Source organism: Gastrolobium bilobum, unplaced genomic scaffold (assembly GCF_033153095.1).
Source record: "Gastrolobium bilobum isolate Gb01-03AN ecotype WA unplaced genomic scaffold, APGP_CSIRO_Gbil_v1 utg1578, whole genome shotgun sequence".
Taxonomy (NCBI): domain Eukaryota; kingdom Viridiplantae; phylum Streptophyta; class Magnoliopsida; order Fabales; family Fabaceae; genus Gastrolobium; species Gastrolobium bilobum.
The window spans coordinates 1-26,527 of NW_026899219.1; the positions used below are offsets into that span (position 1 = coordinate 1).

At 34.7% G+C, this 26,527-nt stretch overlaps 2 protein-coding genes and 1 pseudogene across 3 annotated transcripts; 1 reads left to right on the top strand and 2 right to left on the bottom strand.

Annotated features, from left to right (window-relative positions):
- Positions 1–9,063: 9,063 nt before the first annotated feature.
- Positions 9,064–11,438, bottom strand: LOC133288413 (uncharacterized). The gene is made up of 2 exons (XM_061486167.1): positions 9,733–11,438; positions 9,064–9,382 (listed from the first exon to the last, which is right to left on the bottom strand). Exons 1-2 carry the CDS (start codon positions 11,436–11,438, stop codon positions 9,064–9,066), a joined length of 2,025 nt encoding a protein of 674 aa, XP_061342151.1.
- Positions 11,439–12,223: 785 nt separating this feature from the next.
- LOC133288425 (uncharacterized) lies at positions 12,224–15,062 on the top strand. Of its 2 annotated transcripts, XM_061486177.1 has the most exons (4): positions 12,224–12,419; positions 12,559–12,975; positions 14,361–14,441; positions 14,531–15,062. In XM_061486177.1, exons 2-4 carry the CDS (start codon positions 12,582–12,584, stop codon positions 14,998–15,000), a joined length of 945 nt encoding a protein of 314 aa, XP_061342161.1. In that variant the 5' UTR covers positions 12,224–12,419; positions 12,559–12,581; the 3' UTR covers positions 15,001–15,062. The 2 variants fall into 2 exon arrangements, 1 of the variants encoding a protein (XP_061342161.1); XR_009748362.1 differs by having other exon boundaries at positions 14,074–15,062.
- Positions 15,063–16,736: 1,674 nt separating this feature from the next.
- On the bottom strand, positions 16,737–26,439 carry LOC133288414 (anamorsin homolog; annotated as a pseudogene).
- Between the last annotated feature and the right edge of the window lie 88 nt (positions 26,440–26,527).

Sequence of the window (26,527 nt, forward strand, 5' to 3'; positions counted from 1 at the left end):
GCTTCAACAGTCAGTATTGCTACAGCTGTACTCAAACTTGATCCCCTGGAGAAGTAAAAACAGTCAGATTTTTTTATTCTTGGGCATATAAGTAAAAGAAAACCACAAAAACTATCCATAAAGCGATGATAAATCATCGAATTCACAAGAAACAAAACTAATCCGAAGGATGGCTGTCATTATGTCAAGGAGACTGATAAGTAATAACCATAAAGAAGTCTTGATGAAACGAGACTATCCTCACCTTAATTAAGGTTCTACCAAAACTTTCCTCCTCCTCTTCAATTATGTTCCTAATGTGGACTTCCTGTTGTTTTAGCTCGGTGAAAACATCACCCATCACATTCACCACAACACTTACAAGCCTGGATTCAGAAAAAAATGAGGGGAAAAAATTACAAACAGAATGTATATTCATTAATTTATATATACCAGAAATTGCCTATCAGATGACTCATAATAATGTGAAATTTTTTTAAACAAGTAAATCAACTTTGAAATAACAGGCAAATAATAAAAATATAAAAGTCAAAAGCCTTAATAAATGGGTTAAGGGGTGCAGCCACCAACAGGGTACAACCCTGTCTCTGAAGAACAGGCCTCCCTCGATACATGGGGAAAAAAGACAGCAAACTATGACACTAGAAGTTGAGATTTGTAAATTGTAAAGGGAAAAAAATGTGAATAAATATATTTCCTACAATATCCTACCAGGACGAGACCCATCAGCAATTGCAAATGACAGGGTTCTGATGTGATCTGCAACAACCCTGTATGCCATGTCAACTTTATCTACATCATCTGGTCCGACTTCCCAGAATATGGCCGAGCACCTGTTGCCTGCAAATGGGTTACAGGAAAACAAATTAATTATCAATATAATTATCAAGCAGTTCATAGTCACGAACATTAAATCAGAGTGCTGAACCAAAAAAAAATTTAAAAAAAAAATACAGCAAAACATTATTTCTCAACAAGAGCTCAAACATCCAATCACAGGATTTGAAAAAAGCACGTAGAAATCCACACCATGGCTCATGAAGAGTGTTACACCATGGCTCATGAAGAGTGTTGTACGTCAACTGCATATATAGACAGCTAACAACTCTGAAAGAACAAGTATTCAACAATAGCAAGTAGAATTCATAATTTACTTTATGGAGATTCTCTTAAGGGCCGAAAAAATATACTTAAAGTTAAGGAGTTGTCAAAAGGTATAAAGATATCAGAAGAGGCAACTCGAGGGAATACAAAAGTTAGTTTGTCCAACAGACCTAGATTTAACAAGGTGCACAAACAGGAAAAAAAAAGGAATTTAATCTGGTTCGACCTACAGCGAACTATATGTTTATATTCATGGGAAAAAGCCAGAAAACAGGGGAAAAAAGCACTATGACCAATGAAGATTACACTAGTAACAGCTCCACACTCTACCCAAATTCCAGTCAACATGAAATTCCTCGTTTATTTCAATTTTAATGAACTTGCAAGAGTTATATGTTTAAGCATGTCACTTAAACTTCTTTATGTGAAAAGGTAATTGCTGGTGCGGACAAATTTGAAAATCCTCTCTCCTCTCCCTACCATATGTACAGGCACTCCCTTATAGAAGAGTGATGAGTGACACTATATTACAAGAATTTCAATTCAAATATAAAAAATTCAGGACTAAATATTATTACTGTTCCAAGAACATACAGGAAATATAATTAAACCTAATAATGCCTTTACCAACATACCAGCTGAATAGCATCAAAGATAGGCAAGAAGACATCAGTGTCATAATTGCTCATTTTGTTCTGCAGTATAGAGGTCAATCGTTCCAAACCCAAGCCTGTATCAACATGCTTTGCAGGCAAAGGTTTAAGAGAGCCATCAGCTTCCCTATTGAACTGTTATGAGATAAAGAAACAGAAACATATTAGATACAGATTTCATTGGGATATAAAAAGTTGGCAAGCTGGCTGGATTCTCATACCAATTTATCAAGTACATGAATGGGGAAAAAAAGAAGGGCAGTAAGATACTCAGTAAATCATTGTAATACCTGAATAAAGACAAGGTTCCATATCTCAGTGCAGGTAGGATCATCATTATTAACCAGTGATGCAGCTTCACGGTTACCAATTCTGTCAAAATGTATTTCAGTGCAAGGTCCACAAGGACCAGTATCACCCATCTCCCAGAAATTGTCCTATCCAAAGATATACAGCTAGTTAGAAATAAAGATCAAGTCCAGACAAAATTTACAGTATACTATTAAATACATTTTGCATGTCCTATGATTCTCATAATTAAAAACATTCCATTTGCATTTTTTAAGTGTTTTTTTTTAAGAACAATGAAATGATCCCAGCACTAGCAGCTTAAAAAGACTGTAAATTGACACCACAATTTCATTTATCAATCATTCATAACTACCAGCAGTCACATCCTTATCACAGTATGCAATAAATATGGCATCGAATTGCACAAGTGAACAGCTAAAATGGCTTATATTATTTCCTTATAGGGTAACTAAAATGCCCGTTAAGAATGAAAAATAATTTATTACTAGATAACCAGAACAGAAACAAGCTTTTTGTGCAATAACATTCATCTAGGTATATTTAGGGTCTAGTATCAGTATAAAATGCAACCATCTTTAATACAAATTAAAACAAAGACAGTACACATGGCTTGTAGTTACAATAATCTTGCTGAACATAGAAATTACAAAGTATATTATCAAAATATTACATATACAGTGTGCTATAATATTGGATATATTTTGCAAGTCTAATCAAAATATTCCATTCTACATTTTTAAGAGAAAATATAGAAGCATACTTTACAACCAAAAGGAAGCACACGTCCAGGAGGCAAAAACTTTAGCCATATATCTCTAGCCTCATTATCAGGGGCAAGACCAGACTTCTCATCACCACCAAAATATGTGGCATAAATGCGATCCGATGGTAATTTAAAAACCTGCAGCACAATAAAGAAGTAAATAATGTAAATTTACAAGAGATATAATCATGACTTATATAACTTGAGGAATGAAATAACCATCAACTTCTCACAAGATTTTAGCTGGGGGATCCAAATTGAATTGAACATTCTAATCAATTTTTTCTTTGGATGAAATTATTAATTTATTCACAATTAGCAAGTGAACATGACAATCAATTGGGATTCACAATGTGAAGACTGCTAATGATGATTGACCACTAACAAACTCCCATATCATATTTAGTTACATAAGATTGTTCTTCCTCAAACAAAACCAAATGCAGTTATGGAAGGAATGGAGCAGTTGATGGAGTGGAAATGGTGGTATTAGTGACAGTGATGGTGCAATTACTAAATAAAAAATGTTACTCTTAATGAGGTCTGAACACCAGAAGGGCAACTTGCCACAATATGCCAGATGCCAGTTAAGCACCACAAAAACCTAGTAGCATAGAAGAACCAACCTATATAGCCCAGGAGGGGTAGCTTCAGTCACTTACTAGCTACCTGCTAGTGCTAAGATATCATTCTCTAGCACAAAGCACTTTGCAACGTGATTTAACCAAACTATACCTATGTCCATAACAAAAGGGCTCATAATTCAAGAAGCAAGATAAGAAAATCCAACTGAAAAAAACATACTTTCGTTAGAAGTTCCCATGCCCAGCTAATGGCTTCTTCTTTAAAGTAATCACCAAACGACCAATTACCCAGCATTTCGAAGAAGGTGTGATGGTAGGTATCTTTTCCTACGTCATCAAGATCATTGTGTTTACCACCAGCTCGAATGCACTTTTGGGTATTGCAAGCACGAGATAGTTTGCTCAAGGCAGTGCTAGGATCCGCAGTTCCCAAGAAGATTGGCTTGTACTGGTTCATCCCTGTCACATCACAATGAAACCTTAACAGTGAACGCCACATATGTATTTTCAAATACAAAAACTAAATAACAATATAATATTATTATTACCAATACAAAATATCTATAACAATTTAACTATCCGTCAGTGTTCAGATTCACTTCTCAACTTAAAAAAAACAAAAAACAAATTACACATCTCAAACAAAAACCTATTTCAATTTACACAAATGAAACAGAAATGAAAAATAATTTCAAAAAAAAATTCGTATATTCCATTCATTCAGTGACAAAACAGAGAGGGAATTAAGGATATGAGAAGCATACCAGCGTTAGCAAAGAGAAGGGTTGGATCATTGAAGGGCACGACAGGACTAGACTTCCAGTAAACATGATTCTTATCTTCGAAGAACTTAATGAAAGTGTCTCTGACGCGCTTTGCCGGCCACTCCAAATCGCGTGAGCCATCACCAGGCATGGCGGCGGCGGCGGCGGCGGAGGGTGGAGAGAAGAGAGATATGCGAAGAGGATTTTGAAGCTTAGTAATTGAGAGGTTGCGGCGCCAAGACAGGAGGGTTACAGTTACGAAGAGAAATGAGCAGAGCTCTAACACCTTTCGCACAGAATAGGAAGTCAAAAAGTTAATGATTTTAATGTTTATACTTTATACGCGCGTGAATGTAGATAAAGTTCCTAAAATGATATTAATTTTGGTTGAAAAATTAAAAAATTATAACGAAAAAAGTATTATAATCCTGAAATAAATTATGATTATAAAAATATCTTACTTCCACCTCAAAATGATATCGTTTTGAGCTCAATGTAAATAAATTATTTACGTTCACCGTAGAAAAAGCGAATCCAAAGTTAATAAATTTAAAATAAAGGAAAAAATATTTGTCATTTTAAATAACACAAATTATATCATTTCACTCTCACAAAGAGGTGAGACCCACATTTTTAAATTTTTGTTCACTCTCTCCTTCTTTATCTAACTCTTTCTCTCACTTAAAATGACATAACTTTGAACCTGTTTGGATACTCTTATTTTTAAGTTAAAAAAAAAGAGCTTTAAAAAAGAAGCTAAAAGCTGTTTGGAAATTATATAAAAATTTTAGCTTAAAAATTACTTAAAAACACATATTTCAAGAAAATTATTTCTCTATATTTTTATCTCTCTTCATATTAAAAAAAACACATGATTCAAGAAAAACAGATAAGAGTTTAAAAAAAAACTCCTCCTAAGAGCTTTTAGTTTTCAGTTTTTTTTTTTCATTACAAAAAAAGAATTTTTCGTTATAAGAATTTTTCTCAAAATCTGTTTGGCTTAACTTATACTTATTTATAAGTATTTTGTAGCTAAAAAGAGAGAGAATACAAACATGCACTTTTTTTTTTTGAAAAGCAAACAGGAAACAGAAAAACAAAAAAAGAAACTAGGAACACCTCCTAGACCAAACTACTCCTACATAGTCCCTTTCAAGTTTGTCACGACAACCAGAAGGAGGCGAGTCAAACTCTTGTAAAGACCAATCAAAGGAGTAAGCAAAAGAGGCCATCCAATCGGCAACCCCATTCCCTTCCCTGTGAATATAGGAAATTCTAACCCTCCAATTCCAATCCAGCATATTCCTTATGCGCAAGACCAAGTTAGAGGCTGGATGATGAGAGCTGCACCCTTCTCTTATGAAAAACTGGGCTACTAAGGAATCACCTTCAAGCCAGACAAAACGGAAACCTTTCCTCCATGCAATCTCAAGCCCAAGGAGACAACCCCAAAGTTCTGCTAACAAAACATTACCACAGCCAAGATTTTTACAAAAGCCAACAAGCCACCTTCCACTAGCATTCCTAAATACACCCCCACAAGCAGAAGCTTCTCCATTATTCATACTTGACCCATCCACATTGAGCTTAACCCAAGGGTCCGAAGGAAAAACCCAAGAAACTAATTTCTCTTTATTCGAGTTAGTCTCAAGACCAGCAACTCGAAGCGTGTTTTCTGACCAAGAAAAATCTTCACCATAGACCATAGCAGCTCTAAAAGTGCCATAAGCAGGAACAGAAGATCCCTGAAAAATTTTCTTATTCCTAGCTTGCCAAATGAAACAGGAAATGATACCAAACAGAAGAGGCCATGATGGCAAATTGGACCAATTACGATCCTCAGAGATATTGGACAACACCCATTGCTGAAGATTAAGAGAGAAAAAATCCTCCCAAGCCTCTCGCTTAACTGCAATCTCCCACACTTTTTTTGCTGCAATACAATCTCTAACCGCATGTAAGGAAGTTTCCGTAAAACAATTGCACAGATGACATATATCTGAACCCGCCATGTGCCGTCTGCAACGCCTTTCATTTGTCAAAATTTTATCTCCTAACAACAGCCAAAGGAACGTACGAATCCGTTCAGGTCCATGCCACTGCCAAACGCGATTCCAAGGTAAATTGGTAGATTCCTCGTCACCCCTGGATATGGCCATATAAGCGGACTTCAGCGAAAAACTCCCATCAGATGTCCTTGTCCACAAAATTCGGTCATGACCATTAACATCCGAAGGAGGAAGGATGTTATTAATACGAGCATTGACGTGATCGGGAAGACTATGTTGGAAAGCCCCCCACATCCAACTTCCGGAGGATGAGACAAGATCAGAGACCATTAGCTGATGATTTATCTGAGAGGGATCAGAAATAGCAGCATAGGATGAGAGTGCACCACAACCCGGAACCCACGGGTCATCCCAAAAATGAGTAGAATTTCCATTACCTAGCAAAATTATGGAATGCTGTAATATCACAGGCCAAGACGAAACAATTGCTTTCCAAAGAGAGGAGCTATTCCGAGTAGCAGAAATATTAGGAACCAAATCAGACTGAACTTTATACTTGCTCTTTAAAACTCTAGCCCAAAGCGCGTCTGGATTAGAAAGGATCCCATAACCAATTTTCGTAATAAAAGCCCTGTTAACTTCCTTCATTTTCTTCAGACCCAGCCCTCCATGATCTTTATCCATGCACAACTGATCTCACGCAACCAGATGAGGACGAGTATATGCTCTATTAGAACCCCACAAAAACCTCCTAATATGTTTCTCAATATCATTGCAGATTCCGAGAGGAACAACAGAAACTTGCATTGTGTAGGCTGGAATAGCTGAGAGAACAACTTTCGAAAGTGTAATTCTTCCTGCTAGAGAAAGACTGGTGTGGTTCCAGGCATTAATCCTAGATTGAACTCGATCGAGGATATGACTGAAAGCCGCCCTCCCAACTCTGCGATGATGAAGAGGAATACCCAAATACTTTCCAAGATCCACCGTCCTTGAGAAGCCCAACTCACCACTAAGTTCCTCTGCCAAAATATGATTCACATTGTGGGAGAAGAGAATTTTTGTTTTTTCATGGTTAACCTTTTGCCCAGAAGAAAGACAAAAATCATCTAGCACCTTGGAAATGGTTTGGGCCTGATCAAAGGATGCATCCGCACAAAGAATAAGATCATCCGCAAAAAAGAGGTGAGAAATGGGAGGAGCATTTCTCCTCAACATGATCGGCTTCCAGCACTTTTGCCTAACTGCATGGGAAATGAGATGACCAAGTCGCTCCATACAAAGAATAAATAAATATGGGGACAAAGGGTCACCCTGTCTAAGCCCGCTGGATGGGAAAAACTCCTGAGTTGTAGAACCATTCCAAAGAACATTCATCGAACAAGAAGAAACACACCACATAACAAGATTAATGAGATTTGGGGGGAGTCCCACATCCTGAAGAGTATCTCGGAGAAAGTCCCAGCTAATTCTGTCATAAGCTTTCTCCAGATCCACCTTAATCATCATCCAACCTTTGGCGCCTTTCTTTGACCTCATAGAGTGAATAATTTCCTGAGCAATAATTACATTATCTGTCCCTTGCCTTCCTTTGATGAAACTACACTGGTTAGGCATAACAATTTTATCCATCTGCAATTTCAAACGGTTAGCAATAAGCTTAGTAATAGTCTTATAAATAACATTACAAAGGCTAATAGGCCGGAAATCTTTAAGGGATTGAGGTGAAGTTATCTTCGGGATCAGGCAAATAAGAGTTTGATTAATATCCCGAACTTTTTGGGGATTATTAAACACATCTTTCACCAGATCACAAACAGAGCTTCCTACAGTATCCCATTGAGATTGGAAAAATAGACTATGAGGACCGTCCACCCCTGGAGCTTTGTGAGGTCCCATGGAAAAAACTGTACTCCTAATCTCCTCATTCGAAGGAATGCTACCAATATGAATGTTGTGCTCTTGCACAAGGTGAGGAAAATAGCCTCTAATTGGAAGCCCAGGTCTAGCAGTATTATCCTCTTTAAACAAATTACGATAATACTCCACCGTCATATTCATCAGAATAGAGGGATCACCAATCCAATCACCAGCATCATTTTTCAGAGCATCAATACGATTTCTCCTCCTCCTAGCAGCTGTAGTAGAATGGAAGAATTTCGTATTCCGGTCACCATATTTCAACCAGCTAGCCCTAGACCGCTGAAACCAAGTAAGATCCTCCCGAATATAAATGAGATTCAACTGACGCCAAAGATCTTTCTGCAGAATTTCTAGAGCATGGCAAGGATGGTGACTAAGACTACGGTCAATACCCCTTAGTCTCGCCTGAAGATTATTCTTAAGCTTGGCATCTTCCCTAAAGCACTCCCTATGCCAGTGAGAAGCATTCGATCGAAAAGTTTCACTAGTTGTGCCCCAACCTGTACTCCCATTCCAACACTCCTGCACTAGGCCAGGGAAATCCTCATGAGTGAGCCAGGCTGCCAGAAATCTAAATGGACGGCTCCCTCCAGGATGGTGAGGAGAAGGACCCTCCCAGAGAAGAAGAGGTCTATGATCCGAGCAGTAGCAGGGAAGATGAGTCACAACCCTGTCAGGAAAGGACAATTGCCACTGCTCATTCGCACAAACTCTATCAAGACGTTCCTTCAATCTGCCTCTATGCCAAGTGAAAGTAGGCCCCTGATGACCCAAGTCTTCCAGATTGCAGTTCATAATACAATTTTGGAAATCATAAATACTCCTCCAATCAGGCGGGCCACCTCCCTCCTTTTCTGCTGCATGCAAATAAGAATTGAAATCTCCCAAAATGCACCAAGCCTCCGAGGATTACTGTTGTAACCTTCCTAGAGCATCCCACAGAGACACCCTCTAAAGACGCCGCAGACTGGCATAAACAAAAGTAACAGCTTCCTCCTTCCTCCTATTACGCCAAAAAATTTTTAAATGGATAAACTGACGATGAGACTCTAAAATCCGAATCTGAGCTTCATTATCATTCCATAACACCCACAGGCCACCAGAAAAACCTTGAGGATGAGCCATAACATGCTTTTGAAAGCCAAAGCCTTTCACCACCTTCTGAGCACGGTCAGCTCCGATACGAGTTTCAAGCAAAGCCATAACTTGAATATTAAAACGACGAGACAAGTCCCTAATAAGGGGAGAAAAACCCTTTTTTCCAGCCCCCCTGCAATTCCAAACACACACTCATCAAAAAACCACAAAAAATAATGAGAAAGGATGAAAAACACCCTGTCATTAGACTTTGGGGAGATCAAAACTATCCCGCATCACCGAGGGTACATCAGCAGGTCTCAAACTAGCATTCGAAGCCTCAACATCCTTCGAGCTGGAAAGAGTAACCGGACTCTTGTTGTCATGCGTTATTATGGAAATATCAACCCCATCCTCCCTTTTACCGGAATCTGAGGGAGTTACCACATGTGGAGGAGATGATGTAGAAGAGAGAACAAGAGACTTTCTGCCATTAATGTCCATTGCTGAAATTTTTTTTTTGCCGAGCTCGAAGCAATGAACGGCTTAGCCCTTTGCTTAAAACTCTTTGGGACAATAGATAAGGCAACTGCCTTTTTATTCCTGTTAATTTCATCACGTAACTCTTTCTTTTTTTTTCCATTTTGCGACAAAGTAGAAGACTTGGAAACGGTAGCCTCTTGTGGTCGAGACAAAATCCTTTCTTCTACCTGAGGAATAACAGTACCTTTTTGAACAACTGGCATAAGCTCAGGGCCACTTAGATTTTGATTTGGCATAGAGGGTCCCACCAAATTTGTAACTGTATTTGAGCTAGGGAGAATAGCTGCTGAAAGATGACGTTTATCACGAGGAAAATTCGAAATCTTATTATTTAAACCCTTTTTCAAATCAGCACTAGCGGTTACCTTAGAGGGGCCATGCTTATCATTAATGATTTGAATATTCTCATAATTAACATCATGATTATCATTAACTTCGTCAGAAATAACTGAAAATCTTGATCCAGCCGTTAAAGACTCCACCTTTGAAGCTCCAGAACCGTTATTTTTTGCATTAATCATTGTAGCCGATTTAATTCCCACATGATTATCGGGTTTCTGCTGCTTGATTTTAGCTGGACGTGAAACAGAATGATTTATTCCTTGAGCATTAATTCTCCTTTGGCCAGTTGTAACGGATGACCCCTGATTCCCGGCTGCATTGATTGCGGTAGCATTGATTGCGGCAGCATTGATTGCGGCAGTCTCCATGGTAGCTTTTGCCTTCCTTCCCCGTTGACTCCTTTGGACAATCATCCAAGAACCAAAAGCTTCACCTTCTGCCATCTCACGCCTGACACCATTGTTAACAACCTCTGCACGAACATCCTTTTGGTGAGAATGACTATCGGTTGACACCGAAACCGAAGAACAAGTGTCACGCCTATGCCCATACTTACCACATGCAAAGCAGATCATGTGAAGGCCTTCATACCCTACCGTATAAACCTTATTAATGAGATTGAATTTAGACAAGAAGCCTTTACTGAGATCTACTTCTACGCAAATACGCGCAAACTTGGCCCTTTCCGTAACAACCCCATCACCAGCATCACTTTTACGTATAGAGTTCCTATCAATCTTCAGTGTTTTCCCAAATAGATCACCTATGTTCCGCAAATGTTGGGAGGTATAGAACTCCATAGGTAACCCCGGAATACGGATCCAAACAGCTAATTTTTTAAGGTTGTCCTCGTAAGGATCAAATAATGGCCGCCACCGTTGAACAGAAACATAATGGTCTGCCACAATCCAAGGCCCTTCCTCCAAAACAAAGTTGTAGACATTCAAATCCGCAAAACGAAACAACATATCAATGAACTCATGTGTCCCCGACAGATTCCACATCTTCAAGAGTCTGTTCAGCAGAAACTTTACACCAACCTTTTTTCCCAAGAGCTTGATAATCACAGCTTGCTTCCAAGGCCTGCAACTCTCCTTATATAGCTCTTTTGAAAATCTGTATGTAGGACAGAAAGGATCATCTTGGTCATTTGATTGAACATCCTCCTCCATACCATGAACATCCAACTCCTCAAACCAATCCCTTTCCTCGACGTCATCCGTAACTTTCAGCCCATTCAACTGTAAGAGTGTATCCTTATAAGATATCGGTTTCTTCCCTAACACTTCTTTAGCTTTGTCAGTACTACGCTTCAAGAGATCAACCTCCTCAGCGGATGGTTCACCAATCCCCGAGATCTCCATTTCTACACTACAAAGGCCTGTTTGGTGTGATGTATAAGGCCTGATTGGTGTGATGTATAAGGCCGAATAATATAAGCTTATATTATACGTTATGACTTTTTCAGTTGTTTGGTGTGACCATCGTATAGTATAAACTTATACAGCAGGACCCCTTTATACATCAAAATGATGTATAACTTAATCCGGCCTAGGAGTGGTGGATTAGGCCTAATAAGGGGTTGATGTATTAATATTGCTTACAAGTACAATTCCCAAGAACTAATATATCATTTCAACATTTATATATTAAAATAAATTTTTTTAATATATTAATTTTTAAAATATGGGAAGATATTATCTTATACAATATCATACCAAACGCTGGATAGTATTAAAATTTAATCAGGTCTTATACAATCAGGTCTTATACTATCAGGTCTTATACTATCAGGCCTTATGCTATACGATGCACCAAACATGCCCTTAAATAAAATAAAATGTAAATATGCATAGTAGTTACTCACTTTAAATTAAAAACTTAATTAAAGGAATTTTATCGAAATAAAAAAAGGAAAACAATTTCTGCATCGGTTAACTGAACTAGTTCATTTTACTGAGACCACTAGGGTTAGCCTAGTGGTTGGGTGTGTGTAGTGTAGTGTAGTGGTGTGTGTTTAATTCCGCAAAAAAAAAAAAAAAAAAGTTCATTTTACTGGAAAAAAAAAAAAAAAAAAACTAAACTAAACTAGTTCAGTTTGGAATAATGGATCCGAAACAATGAGTATATAATTTGTAGCCGTCACAAAGCACCGTCGCGAAGCTGAGCAGTTCACGGAGCTGCAACTGAAAGAGTTAACAATGAAGGCCCCTATCCCTCCGTCGAGAGTGGTTGCAATAGCAATAGCAATAGCATCCTTATCTATCGTTCCCTCTTCTTCGTGCCAATTGGCAGATCTCAAATCGGACTCCATCAACACGTGTTACTTCTCGTCACCATTCCCTGTAACACTTTTTTTTTTTTTAACTTATGCTTTTGATTTGGAGAATTTATTTTCACATTCAAGATTCTGTGCTATGCTTTGTTATGCTAGGGACATGATGTTGTGGTTCTAATGTGTTTGATTTCAATTTTGAACCGTAGGGTCTGGCGAGCCTCGCTCTCTTATGAAGCATGTTTCACTCGTGGTTGCTGATAAGCCTCACGAGTTTGGCAATTTAAAACTCATGTTTATTCATAGAAACACAGAGAAGATGCTAGCTGATTCCATAGGTGCTACTGCTACTGATGAAATAACAGTAATTTATTTCCATTATTCTGTATCTTACAAGTACAGAGGAAGACTTAGAGCAAATAATATATTGTCTTCATTGTATCATTATATGTCCCTTGCGCCTGAGGAGTTTCCCCTCAAAGCCCTCAACACTCCTCAAGATTTCACAACATTCCTTGATTCAACTGATGAGGCTCTAGTTCTTGTTGACTTTTGTGGATGGACTCCAAAGTTGCTTGCCGAAAATAAGATGAAAAATGGAACGGTTAATGGTTTCAGCATGCACGGTGAGTCTAAATGTTGCTGCTGGCTTCTGTAAGTGTAGCCTCAATGAATTTGATGTTTACCTACCTTGATCTTATTTAACATTTGCTTATTTCAGAAATAATTTGTATGATATTAGTAATAGTATATGGTATAATGGTAATGTACTAAAAATTTTCACTTTATTATTAGTTAGATATATTTGTAGAGTAGACTTGCCACAATAGTTACTCTTGTCGCCATGTGACTCCCGGATATCACATGTTGACACAGGCGGATTTTATCCCCCCCCTAAAAAAAAATTTGAAGGAATTTTTTTTTTTAAAGAGGGGGTGGGGCGGGCTGGTGTATTTTGGCATGCCACTTGCGGTTGGGAACTTGGGATTCAACATTTACTTGCGTTTGGTACGCGGGATTCTTCGGGATTCCTGGTAAACTGAATTTTTTTAAATTTTGGATATTATCATAAACTGAATGTAAAAATTATATTTTTGAAAATTGAAATTCCCGGACAAATAAAAATTTCTCCTGTACCAAACGCCAGACCGGCTGTTGTATTTTGGCATGCCACTTACTTTTGGAAAACTACAGAAGAAAGCCATCTATTCTTGCTTTCTCATTAGCAGGTGGTATTTGCTGCATAATATGTGCTATAATAGGCAATAGGCTCCAAGGAGTTAAGGTGGTGCTGGCAATGACATCATTTTTTGGTGCTTGACATCTTTTTTATTCTGTATTTTTCATCCCCTGGGTCCTCTGGCAATGTGAAAGCAAAAGCCCCCCCCCCCCCTCTTTACCAATTAATTTTATCAAATTTTATCAATTTGTTGATCTGATTAAATGTTTGCTTATTCCATAAAAAAATGGCTGCTAGATTAATTGGAACTTTGTAGCTAGAATTGCATAGTTAAATGTGTTTCTATTGTCTATTATACATGGCAAATGAGAGTTTGTAAGAGTGGCTGCACGGTCCAAAGAAATTTACGAAGTATATATGTTCGATATAACATTTTTTGTTTTTTAATGTATTTAAAACTTTTTTTAAAAATTCTTTTTGGGAGTCTTGCCCCCTAACCCCATCACTAAATGTGACGCATAAATAATATTTTCTGGATCCGCAGCCCCCCAATAGAAATTCCTGGTTCCGCCATTGCATGTTGAATCAATGAGACAATGGATCTGAGCCTTGTGTGGGTATATAGTAAGCAGCCTTACTTTGGAGCTGATTATATGATTTGAGCCGGTCACCTACAGGTCATGTGGCGACAACACCAACCATTGTGCCGAGGCTTCCTTTCTCTTTTTGTATACTTATGTTATGCGTATATATATTTTTTGGAATGTATTAATTGTCGTAACCCTCAGCAGAAGGTGAGTCACTGTAGGTATGTGGATTTTTTCCTTGTAGGGGATCACCTTGGAATGGGCTTTAGTGGAGGTAATTATAGAATATCAGTATCAAGGGAGAAGACTAACCAGAAGGTGGCTGGTATTATCTAAGTGCATGACAATATGAAATTTTTGACCTTAAATAATAAATTCATCATTTCACCCTTTTCTGTTTCCCCAAATCATCAGAGGATGACATGTGCAAGACTGAACTCAGCTTTGAGAAAGGGTTTTGTGAAGCTCCTTGGCTTGGGGAGTTTACCTCAGTAAAAGGTGGTCCTTTGGAAGGCTCCAAGGACAGGAATCATCATGTTCTTAATTCCTGTTCATTTGAAGAATTTGAGCGTTTCCATTCTTTCTACTTGAAATTCATGACTGCTGCGAAAGAATTCTTTCTGCCTCCGGAACGACATAGATTTGGACTGGTTTCAGATAGGTCCATGCTTTCATCCTTAGGTGTTGGTGATTCTGGTTCATGGTTTGCTGTTCACTACCTTGCTGGATGCTCAAGTTGTTCAAAAATTCTTAAAGAAGAGGATGACTTGAAGTATGTTTCGCAGATGAATAATTATATTGTCAAAGAGGTGAATAAAACCTTTCTAAATTTTGTTTCATGTTCTGCAGTTTATGCCATAATGTTATATTTCTATATGGTATAATGTTCATGTAACATGATACACATATTTCTCATCTTTTATTATTTATTTTTTTGTAAAGTTAACTGAACTCGTTTTTTTTTTTCACACTACTTAAAGTAGCCAAAAGTAATGTACTAAAGTAACTAAGAGTCTCAACGCAAATGATATTAAATTCTTTTAAAGATTTTTTATCTTACAATTGATTACCTGCACTTTAATACATACAGGAAATCTTAAAGATAAAGTGCCTTTTATCGTTTCTCTATTTTGAAATATTATAATTCTCTCTTAAAAAAAATGCATGACTCTCTAATGTATTTAATGTAAATATTATTTAAGACGAATCAGGTGTCCACATCGGAAATAAATCACCTCATATTAAAAAAAATGATATGATTATATGAAAAAATCATAATCACTTCAAGGTGAATCAACGGTTATGATTTTGTAACTACCTATTTTAATATTTTTATTTCTCTTGATTCACCCTTATATGGTTATAATTTCTCACGTGATAATATCATTTTTTTTAACATGAAAGGATTCATATCCAAGATACTTTCTATGATTCGATAAAATAATATCTTCATCATCTTTATTATTCAATCCAAGTTGATATTAACAGTTGGAACTTGGAATGAAGTTGACAATTGCATGAAAAAACATTTGCCCTTAAATATTCATTTACAAAAAAATAATTAAAAAAAATATTCATTTACATTGAAATGACTAAAGTGTAATACATATTAATTTATTTCTTTATTGGTTTATTAATTATTAAACTAATTCGATTAAACCAGCAAAACTACAAGAATGAAAAAAAATTCTTTTATTGAATTTTAAACACAACTGTATATTTAGAAAGCAACCATTAAATTCCCTCCACATACTTAATGATAAGGAGAATATAATATTTCAAAATAAATAATAGAGTAAAGTGATTACCGCATCTCTTAAAAGAGAAATAGTGTAATTAACAAGCTTATATCTCCCCTAAAGATATAAAATTAGTATTATTATTATCTTTATGACAATTGAATTATGATGGCTACACCAGATGGCCTAGTATCTGTAATTCAACTCAATCTATTTAAATTGTAACTGCTCTACATATGTTGATATTAACTCTATCTTAGATTAGTTGAAATTTTTTTAACTACTTCAATGAGAGTTAAATAGTGTGGAAAACTTTTTTTGTGTGTCTATATTAATCATCACAATTAAACACAAGAAATTCGGACAAAATTGTAAACGGTTTAAACATAAGTTTTGAAATTTGAAACCGGTCTATTTGAAATTTAAATTTTAATTAATCAAAACTTATACTGCTATTACATTATTAGGAATCACGATTTCTAATAATCATCACAAGCTCTAGTTTAAGACTTTCTACCCATCATACACAGGCTGCGAGGCATTGTTCCTTTTCCTCCAGAAATAGTTAAGGATTAGCTTAATATTCGAGTACACCATTATTGAAAGCTTGGTTGGATTTGAAATTTATATGTCGGATGACAACAACACTTTGTCTACAAGCTTAAGAAATAGAGAAATGAGGATTTTTTTATCAAAAAATTGAGAGAAAGGCAAAGGTATTACAGCTCCTGAGTAACTTGGATATCTCATCAAGCTTTTCTTAAAATTGCATCAAACAACTAGGACGAATGGTTATGCCAGCATTAACATACTAATAAACATCTCATACTATCTAAACATTCCATTATACCATTCCCATCAACGTATTGCAACTTTATCCATTATATGTCTGCATCAAGGAAGTTACTGGACAGTGCTACCTGCATTAAAATAATGAATGATTTATTTAACAAATGCGAAAGGCCATACCAAAGAAATGACACCAAACATCACAAGAGAGGGAAGGAGAGAAAGTACCTTCTCGCCCAATTTGAAGGGGGGAAGTCCCTTGTAGGGGCAGGTACTGCATCTGAAAGCATCCCCCCTAGTCCACACTGTAGAACAAAAGCAACATAAGCAATATTAGAAATTCTTGTTCCATCCATGATGAATTACTGTTGAAAATTAATGTTCAATATATCTTTGACAATATAACTAAATACAGTAAGATAAAGTAACTTAATTTTTTAAAGGGCAAGATATGAAGATACAATAAAGTTGTGTCTATTACCTAGCAGGAGGATTTCAATAACAACAAAAGTCTTTTTCCCACTAGGTGGGGTTTGGTACCTGGATCTAGAGAACTCATTTAAAAAATAGAAGTTCAGCCTAGCTTCCAAAGCTAAATTGACAGAAATGGCGCTAGTAGGAAATTAGCATTTCTTCCATCCACAAGTTACGCGTAACAAAAAGGGGAAGGATTTCTGTTACAGCACTAGCTTTTTCATCTCATGAAATTTAATTTATCTGAAATTAACTGGAGGAGTGGTTATTTTAATTATCCCATGCTTCTATAACTCATCTGAACTAAAAAAAGGCTATATAACCAAACAATTGTCAAGCTATTAAACTGTGTATACAAATCTAAATTATTAATTATTTTAGAAGTTTGAACTTTCTATCTTAAAATACACAGAAAGCAAAATGATTTTTATTGAACAGCACAGCCAGAGAAAGCATAAACAAACTGGTACATTGCAAAAGCCACAAGCTGATTGAGGATTATCAATCTGCTCAGCTGTCAATCCTAACTTCAATACTTTTTCCTCTTCTTCAGCCCTCCCACAAGTGCAATTTTTGCAGGCTTTTCTCGTGCTTCCTATTTCACAATCACTTACAGCATAAACAAGTTAGCTAATAGCCTGATATCACACAGATTACTAATTGATGACAAACTATAAAAGTACTCTTTACCAGGTGGCAGCTGGGGTTTCTTTAAATCTTCTTCAGTCAAAAGACTATCTTCATCAATCAGATCTGAATCGACATCAATTTGCACTTTAGGAGAACTCTTCACCACCTTCTTTATTGCAAAAGATGAACCAATTTTCCATGAAGGATTTTTAGCTTTGATCTATATGCAACACAAAACATATACATTATTAGAACTTGTAAGATGGTTATAACTAAGTTAATTAAGTGAATAAGAAAAGAATAACTTTAGGTGACTCAAGGCCCATAACTCAGTCATCAGGAAGACAAATTTGCCCGAAGGTAGTGAAGCAAGAAGAAAAGAAGAAAAATCTAGCTGAAATTAATGATCGTGCTAGAAATGAAAAACAATTAACCCGAGAATTGTCAAATACCACTAGAATGGGTATTAAAACTCATGTCAGCCTACTATTCAACTCATCACATGTTTTTTATTGTATTATAAACATGAGAAAATAAAAACTCATCTATGAAATGTTTCTATTGTATTCTATTTTATAATAAACCAAACACGAAAAAACAATTTTAAAAAAATGATTGGAAGAAAATGATGAATAAAAGATGGCAGAGGCAAATACCAGATAATGAAACTCACCCCAGAAGATTTGCCTTCTAAAACTTGTGTTTCGGAAAACCCTACCAATAATAACTTGCTCTCAAGATCAGATATCACCTGCAAGGACAATGAGGAAAAAATCACATCATGTACAACAATATAAATTCACTGAGGCACAATCTAGGTTGTAATTACCTTATCACCTGAGCTCACAGCAGACTGAGATGACTTGTGAATAAAAGTTATCCCACCTACTTTTAACACTGAGAATTTCTCGAATCAGTTGATCCATAAAACAATCAAGAGATTGCCAGATTAAAATGACAAAATCCACCGAAGAAGATTCCACTAGCAACTTACCTAAATGTTACAAGAATATGTGGTAAAAATTGGTTTCTTTGACTACAATAAAATAAAATATCATATACGCACAAAATGGAAAATCATGTGTTTGTAATGGAAATTGAATCTTCAGTCCATGTTCTTCCAACAAACATAAATTTTAAGGTTGACAAATGTTTAAAGGAATGATAGAACTGGATCAGAATGTAAAAAGAAAAAACAGTGTTTGATGACAGAAAATATATGTCTGGATCTGTATCATTGAAATACAAGATCAGATATGAGAGAATGAACATGGTTTTATAAATATTATATTCATAATGACGCAACGAAGATAAACTTTCATGACTATACAACATCTAACAAGTAAAAACAATGCATAACAGCGATCTATATAGTCTCTCTTACCAATATTCCCATATTTTCTAAAGTAAAATAAGGAAAAAAATAAAACATAAATAGTAAAAATATAAGCAAAATTTGATCTTTCAATGCATAATAGAAGCGCCAATCTATACATTTTTCTGAAAAAGACTGGATTATTATATTGGAAGATTCCAAAAATGGCATGCTAAATTTGGAATTTTCCTCAACAGATGAAACATGTTTAAGCTTCGTTTTCCTACTTGAATGAAATACCCATCACAGGCCCACTAAGTATTAAAAATTAGTATCATAAATTATTATGCATGATCATCGATTGGCATTTTACTTTATACAATAATGTTGGACACAAACTCCACGAAAAAGGCAGTTGTGCTGAAAGCATTAATTAAAGCTAAAAATAACATGTATAGGCTATAGAAGCCTAACTTGTATATTAACTCAATTGAATGCAACTTTTGTGAATTACCCGACAACAGCAGCTGATAAAAAGATCCCTCAAGAAGAGAATAATTAAGCATCATTTGCAATAAACATCTTTTTCTTGTGGTAAGTAGAAATTTGAGCAAGAGCAAGATGTAAGCAATAGAAAAATAAAACAATGGTCTTTGCTAGAAATTCATTCTATTTAAAAAAGCAAAGTAACCCTCTAAGACATGTTCTATAGGCAAAACCAGTATAGATTATTAAAAAAATACAAAAAAAATGCAATCAAAGGAGCGGTCGAATTACTTCATGATGATGCAGATTTAATAACCATAGGATGGTATTGTTCAACCCATTCTTTCCCAAGTTCTCTAATTGCATCAAACAATTGACTGACAGGAAGAACTGCTTCATCTGTACATGCCAACACAGTACCATGCGCCTTTGCAGCATCCTACAATATTCAAATATTGTTTAAATTTTTTTGCAAATTATACATCTCCATGGAGGAAAACTTTTAGGATATAAGTGAGAAAGAGGAAAAAGTTGAAAAAACGGAATAATCTGACTCGCAGTTAGAAAATATCAAGTATCCCAAAAACATATAAATTTCAAAGCTGAACAGGAAAACGTCTTCAAAATTATCCATCCAACACGTAAATGATAAAATTATTTTTTTTACAAAAAAATGACCATTCAAACTGATTTCATGTAAATAAATTAGAAATAAAGGCTTTGTGGGAGGGAATAACTGAATAAAATATAGAACTAGGAATCACAGAAGACAAAGGAACCTAAAATTCGAATAATCGTGATCAAGCCCGAAATCTTAAAAAGAATTGAAGCATTGGATTGATTAACAAAAACAAAGAAGAAAAATGTAAAAGGGGAGAAGAATAGGGCACGAACCATTACTATGAGATCTTTAAGTTCAAGCAAAGCCAAAAGCGTAGAATAGAAGCTTCAAGATAGAGCTTTTCAAAGTTGCAGACTCAACACGATGAAACAATTTGAGAATTGAGATACGAAGTTGAAGGATTTAAATAGGGGAAGGGAAATAACACAACACATGCCTAGAGCCACACACGTGCATATCACCCAACAACAACAGCTGATGAAAAGATCCCTCAAGAAGAGAATAATTAAGCATCATTTGCAATAAACATCTTTTTCTTGTGGTAAGTAGAAATTTGAGCAAGAGCAAGATGTAAGCAATAGAAAAATAAAACAATGGTTTTTGTTAGAAATTCATTCTATTTAAAAAGCAAAGTAACCCTGTAAGACATGCTCTATAGGCAAAACCAGTATAGATTATTAAAAAAATACAAAAAAATGCAATCAAAGGAGCGGTAGAATTACTTCGTGGTGATGCAGATGTAATAACCATAGGATCGTATTGTTCAACCCCTTCCTTCCCAAGTTCTCTAATTGCATCAAACACTTGACTGACAGGAAGAACTGCTTCATCTGTACATGCCAACACAGTACCATGCGCCTTTGCAGCATCCTACAATATTCAAATATTGTTTAGAAAATTTTGCAAATTATACATCTCCATGGAGGAAAAATTTTAGCTTATGAGTGAGAAAGAGGAAAAAGTTGAAAAAACGGGATAATTTGACTCGCAGTCAGAAAATATCAAGTATCCCAAAAACATATAAATTTCAAAGTTGAACAGTAAAACGTCTTCAAAATTATCCATCCAACACGTTAATGACAAAATTATTATTTATTTTTTTAAATGAACATTCAATCTTATTTCATGAAAAGCGCAAGTTATAAATAAATTAAAAATAAGGGCTTTGTGGGAGGGAAGAACTGAATAAAATATAGAACTAGGAATCACAGAAGACAAAGGAACCTAAAATTCGAATAATCGTGATCAAGCCCGAAATCTTAAAAAGAATTGAAGCAGTGGATTGATTAACAAAAACAAAGAAGAAAAATGTAAAAAGGGAGAAGAAGAGGGCACGAACCATTAATATGGGATCTTCAAGTTCAAGCAAAGCGAAAAGCGTAGAATAGAAGCTTCGAGATAGAGCTTTTCAAAGTTACAGACTCAACATGATGAAACAATTTGAGAATTGAGATACGAAGTTGAAGGTTTTATATAGGGGAAGGGAAATGACATAGCGCATGCCTAGTGCCACACAAGTGCATATCACCCAACAACAGCAGCTGATAAAAAGATCCCTCAAGAAGAGAATAATTAAACATCATTTGCAATAAACATCTTTCTCTTGTGGTAAGTAGAAATTTGAGCAAGAGCAAGATGTAAGAAATAGAAAAATAAAACAATAGTTTTTGCTAGAAATTCATTCTATTTAAAAAGCAAAGTAACCCTGTAAGACATGTTCTATAGGAAAAACCATTATAAATTATTAAAAAAATACAAAAAAAATGCAATCAAAGGAGCGGTAGAATTACTTCGTGATGATGCAGATGTAATTACCATAGGATCGTATTGTTCAACCCCTTCCTTCCCAAGTTCTCTAATTGCATCAAACACTTGACTGACAGGAAGAAATGCTTCATCTGTACATGCCAACACAGTACCATGCGCCTTTGCAGCAAACACTTGACTGACAGGAAGAACTGTTTCATCTGTACATGCCAACACAGTACCATGCGCCTTTGCAGCATCCTACAATATTCAAATATTTTTTAGAAAATTTTGCAAATTATACATCTCCATGAAGGAAAACTTTTAGCATATGAGTGAGAAAGAGGAAAAAGTTTAAAAAACGGAATAATCTGACACGCAGTCAGAAAATATCAAGTATCCCAAAAACATATAAATTTCAAAGCTGAACAGTAAAACGTCTTCAAAATTATCCATCCAACACGTAAATGACAAAATTATTATTATTTTTTAAAAAATGAACATTCAATCTGATTTCATGTAAAGCTCAAGTTATAAATAAATTAGAAATAAAGGCTTTGTGGGAGGGAAGAACTGAATAAAATATAGAACTAGGAATCACAGAAGACAAAGGAACCTAAAATTCGAATAATCGTGATCAAGCCCGAAATCTTAAAAAGAAATGAAGCAGTGGATTGATTAAAACAACAAAGAAGAAAAATGTAAAAGGGGAGAAGAAGAGGGCACGAACCATTACTATGAGATCTTCAAGTTCAAGCAAAGCCAAAAGCGTAGAATAGAAGCTTCGAGATAGAGCTTTTCAAAGTTGCAGACTCAACACGATGAAACAATTTGAGAATTGATATACGAAGTTGAAGGTTTTAAATAGGGGGAGGGAAATGACACAACACATGCCTAGAGCCACACACATGCATATCTCCCAACAACAGCAGCTGATAAAAAGATCCCTCAAGAAGAGAATAATTAAGCATCATTTGTAATAAACATCTTTTTCTTGTGGTAAGTAGAAATTTGAGCAAGAGCAAGATGTAAGCAATAGAAAAATAAAATAATGGTTTTTGCTAGAAATTCATTCTATTTAAAAAGCAAAGTAACCCTGTAAGACATGTTCTATAGGCAAAACCAGTATAGATTATTAAAAAAATACAAAAAAAAATGCAATCAAAGGAGCGGTAGAATTACTTCGTGATGATGCAGATGTTATAACCATAGGATCGTATTGTTCAACCCCTTCCTTCCCAAGTTCTCTAATTGCATTAAACACTTGACTGACAGGAAGAACTGCTTCATCTGTACATGCCAACACAGTACCATGCGTCTTTGCAACATCCTACAATATTCAAATATTGTTTAGAAAATTTTGCAAATTATACATCTCCATGGAGGAAAACTTTTAGCATAAGTGAGAAAGAGGAAAAAGTTGAAAAAACGGAATAACTTGACTCGCAGTCAGAAAATATCAAGTATCCTAAAAACATATAAATTTCAAAGCTGAACAGTAAAACGTCTTCAAAATTATCCATCCAACACGTAAATGACAAAATTATTTTTTTAAAAAAAAATGAACATTCAATCTGATTTCATGTAAAGCTCAAGTTATTTTTTTTATGCAGCATTGATATGGTTAACAATTACCCATGTAGAAAGTAATGGTATAATAAATGAGTTGTCTGCCACCAATAATTGTCCAAATGTTTTCCCACCACTACAAAGTTTAAAATTCAAAATTCAAATTTAAATGGAATTCGAAATTTAAAATAAATATTTCATTAAGCAATGAGTTATTATTAATTTTAAAATTTCAATGTAGAAAGCAGTGAGATATTAAATGAGTTGTCTGCCACAAAAAATTGTTCACATAATTTTCCATTTTATTTATTTACAAATTTCGATTTTTATTTTGTATTTATTTAATTTAAACTTTTACTAAAGAAGGAAAGTTTTCAAATGACTTGTAGTGTGGACACAAATGTGAGACTTAAGGAGAGAGTGACACATCATCAGACATTCCAACAAATGGGTTTCCCTTTTATATATATAGATAGATAGATTATCTTATTGTTTTTACAAATAGATTATTTATTATTATTTTAATTTTCTTTAACTTTAAAAATCGACGTAACAATGACTTGTTTTTTCATTTGGTAGACAACAATGACTTTAATTGCATATGTTGAAGGCTTACTTTTTCTTTAGTTTTTTTTTTATTTTTATTTTATTTAAACGAAATCATTTTAATAAAAGAAATTTTATTTTTAAAACCTACTTGTTTAAGTGGAATATTATTATTACTATTATTAATGAGCTTAACAATTACCAATGCAAAAAGTAATAGATATTATTATGATTGTTTGCCACTAAAAGATTCTGAACTTTTTTCCCACCTATAAAATTCAAAATTTAAAATTCAAAAATTCTTCAGCTTCCACTAAGCTTCAATACAAAAGAACTTTTTCATTCTTCAATGAGGTTCAATAAATTTTCGCAGAACAATTATCAATGTAGAAAGTAATGGTATAATAAATGAGTTGTCTGCCACCAATAATTGTCCAAATGTTTTTCCACCACTACAAAGTTTAAAATTCAAAATTCAAATTTAAACGAAATTCGAAATTTAAAATAAATATTTCATTAAGCAATGAGTTATTATTAATTTGAAAATTTCAATGTAGAAAGCAGTGGGATATTAAATGAGTTGTCTGCCACAAAAAATTGTTCACATAATTTTTCATTTTATTTATTTACAAATTTTGATTTTATTTAATATTTATTTAATTTAAACTTTTACTAAAGAAGGAAAGTTTTCAAATGACTTGTAGTGTGAACACAAATGTGAGACTTAAGGAGAGTGAGACACATCATCAGACTTTTCAACAAATGGTTTACTTTATATATATGCAAAGAACCTTGGGATTCACCACCCCAAAAGCTAGCTCAAAGGGTGGGAGTGCCCAAGGCCTTATAAAGACCACATTAGTTGCCCACACAATCAATGTGGGACTATATATCTAAACACGCTCCCTCACGCAAGAGCCCTTTGGGCTTGAAGCGTGAAAATTGCACATGCCCAATTTTTTGTTTAACTTTTGTGTTTTTTTTTTAATTCCACTTTAAAGCGGGAGGCAGTGAGGATCGAACTTGTGACCTTGTAGTCACTCAAGCTCTGATACCATGTAAAGAACTTTGGGATACACCACCCCAAAAGCTAACTCAAAGGGTGGGAGTGCCCAAGGCCTTATAAAGGCCACATTAGTTGCCCACACAATCAATGTGAGACTATATATCTCAACAATATATAATAGATAGATATATTATCTTATTATTTTTACAAATGAATTATTTATTATTATCTTAATTTTCTTTAACTTTAAAAATCGACGTAACAATGACTTGTTTTTTCATTTGGTAGAACACAATGACTTTAATTGCATATGTTGAAGGCTGACTTTTTCTTTAGTTTTTTTATTTTTATTTTATTTAAAAGAAATTATTTTAATAAAAGAAATTTTATTTTTAAAACCTATTTGTTTAAGTAAATCAGTTTAATAAAAGAAATTTTATTTTTAAAACCTACTTGTTTAAGTGGAATATTATTATTACTATTATTAATGAGTTTAACAATTACCAATGCAAAAAATAGTAGATATTATTATGATTGTTTGCCACTAAAAGATTCTGAACTTTTTTCCCACTTATAAAATTCAAAATTCAAAAACTCTTCAGCTTCCACTAAGTTTCAATACAAAAGAACTTTTCCATTCTCCAATGAGGTTCAATAAATTTTCGCAGCTTTTAATTTCTGTAACTACCAATAAGGAGATAGTGGGAAATTAATTGTGTTTGCTAAAATTTAATTTTTTAGTCGAGTTTTAATTTAATTTTTAAATTTTAAGGTAATTTTTTTAAAAAAAAATTACTATAACAGGAAACATTTCAAATTCCTTTAGGTGTGAACACAAAGCTGAACAAAGGATACATCATAAAAGTCATACAAAAAATAAAAAAAAATCATTAATTTTTTTGGATATACCAAGGATATTAGTAATTATGTTCGGTGGAGAAAAAAACTAAAAACTAAAAAATAGATAAGAAAATGAAAGAATCTATTATAATATATCCTTTTGGTTATTATGAAGCCACAATTGCATGGTGCATATACAAATAAAAAAAATGGGAAGCTACAAAATCGAAAAACCAAAAGAGGGTAACTCATATCTTCATCTTCCACCTAATATACGCACAAACTGTTCTTCTTCTTCTCAACCCTAATTTCACTGATGATATTGGTTTCATGGTAGATTGATTGTTTTCACCGTTATAAAGCCTTGATATTTTCCTTTTCCACCATTATGCATTTTTTGCTTTTTTCACTGATACACCTGAAACATAAACATAAACATAAAATGAGAAAGAACTATAAAAATCCTATTTCCACATTTTGAGGAGATTGATTATATGCTAAGAAAGTTTGTACTTGATCTACATACCACTCCCACAAAGCACACTTAGGCTTGTGACCCATAGATTCTAACTTTCGAGCAAGGTTAGACCCTTTAGACTGTTTCTTATAAATTCTTCCAAGATGCTAGTCGCTAACCACCTACAACCAA

What these genes read in the sequence shown, in the direction of transcription:
- LOC133288413 (XM_061486167.1), bottom strand. Translation starts at nt 11,438, where the DNA reads ATGGAGATCTCGGGGATTGGTGAACCATCCGCTGAGGAGGTTGATCTC. An exon ending in TTTAAGCAAAGGGCTAAGCC is followed by an intron (nt 9,383 to 9,732) that starts GTTCATTGCTTC and finishes TTGGAATTGCAG; the next exon opens with GGGGGCTGGAAAAAAGGGTT.
- LOC133288425 (XM_061486177.1), top strand. Translation starts at nt 12,582, where the DNA reads ATGAAGCATGTTTCACTCGTGGTTGCTGATAAGCCTCACGAGTTTGGC. An exon ending in TAATGGTTTCAGCATGCACG is followed by an intron (nt 12,976 to 14,360) that starts GTGAGTCTAAAT and finishes TTTTCCTTGTAG; the next exon opens with GGGATCACCTTGGAATGGGC. An exon ending in GACTAACCAGAAGGTGGCTG is followed by an intron (nt 14,442 to 14,530) that starts GTATTATCTAAG and finishes CCAAATCATCAG; the next exon opens with AGGATGACATGTGCAAGACT.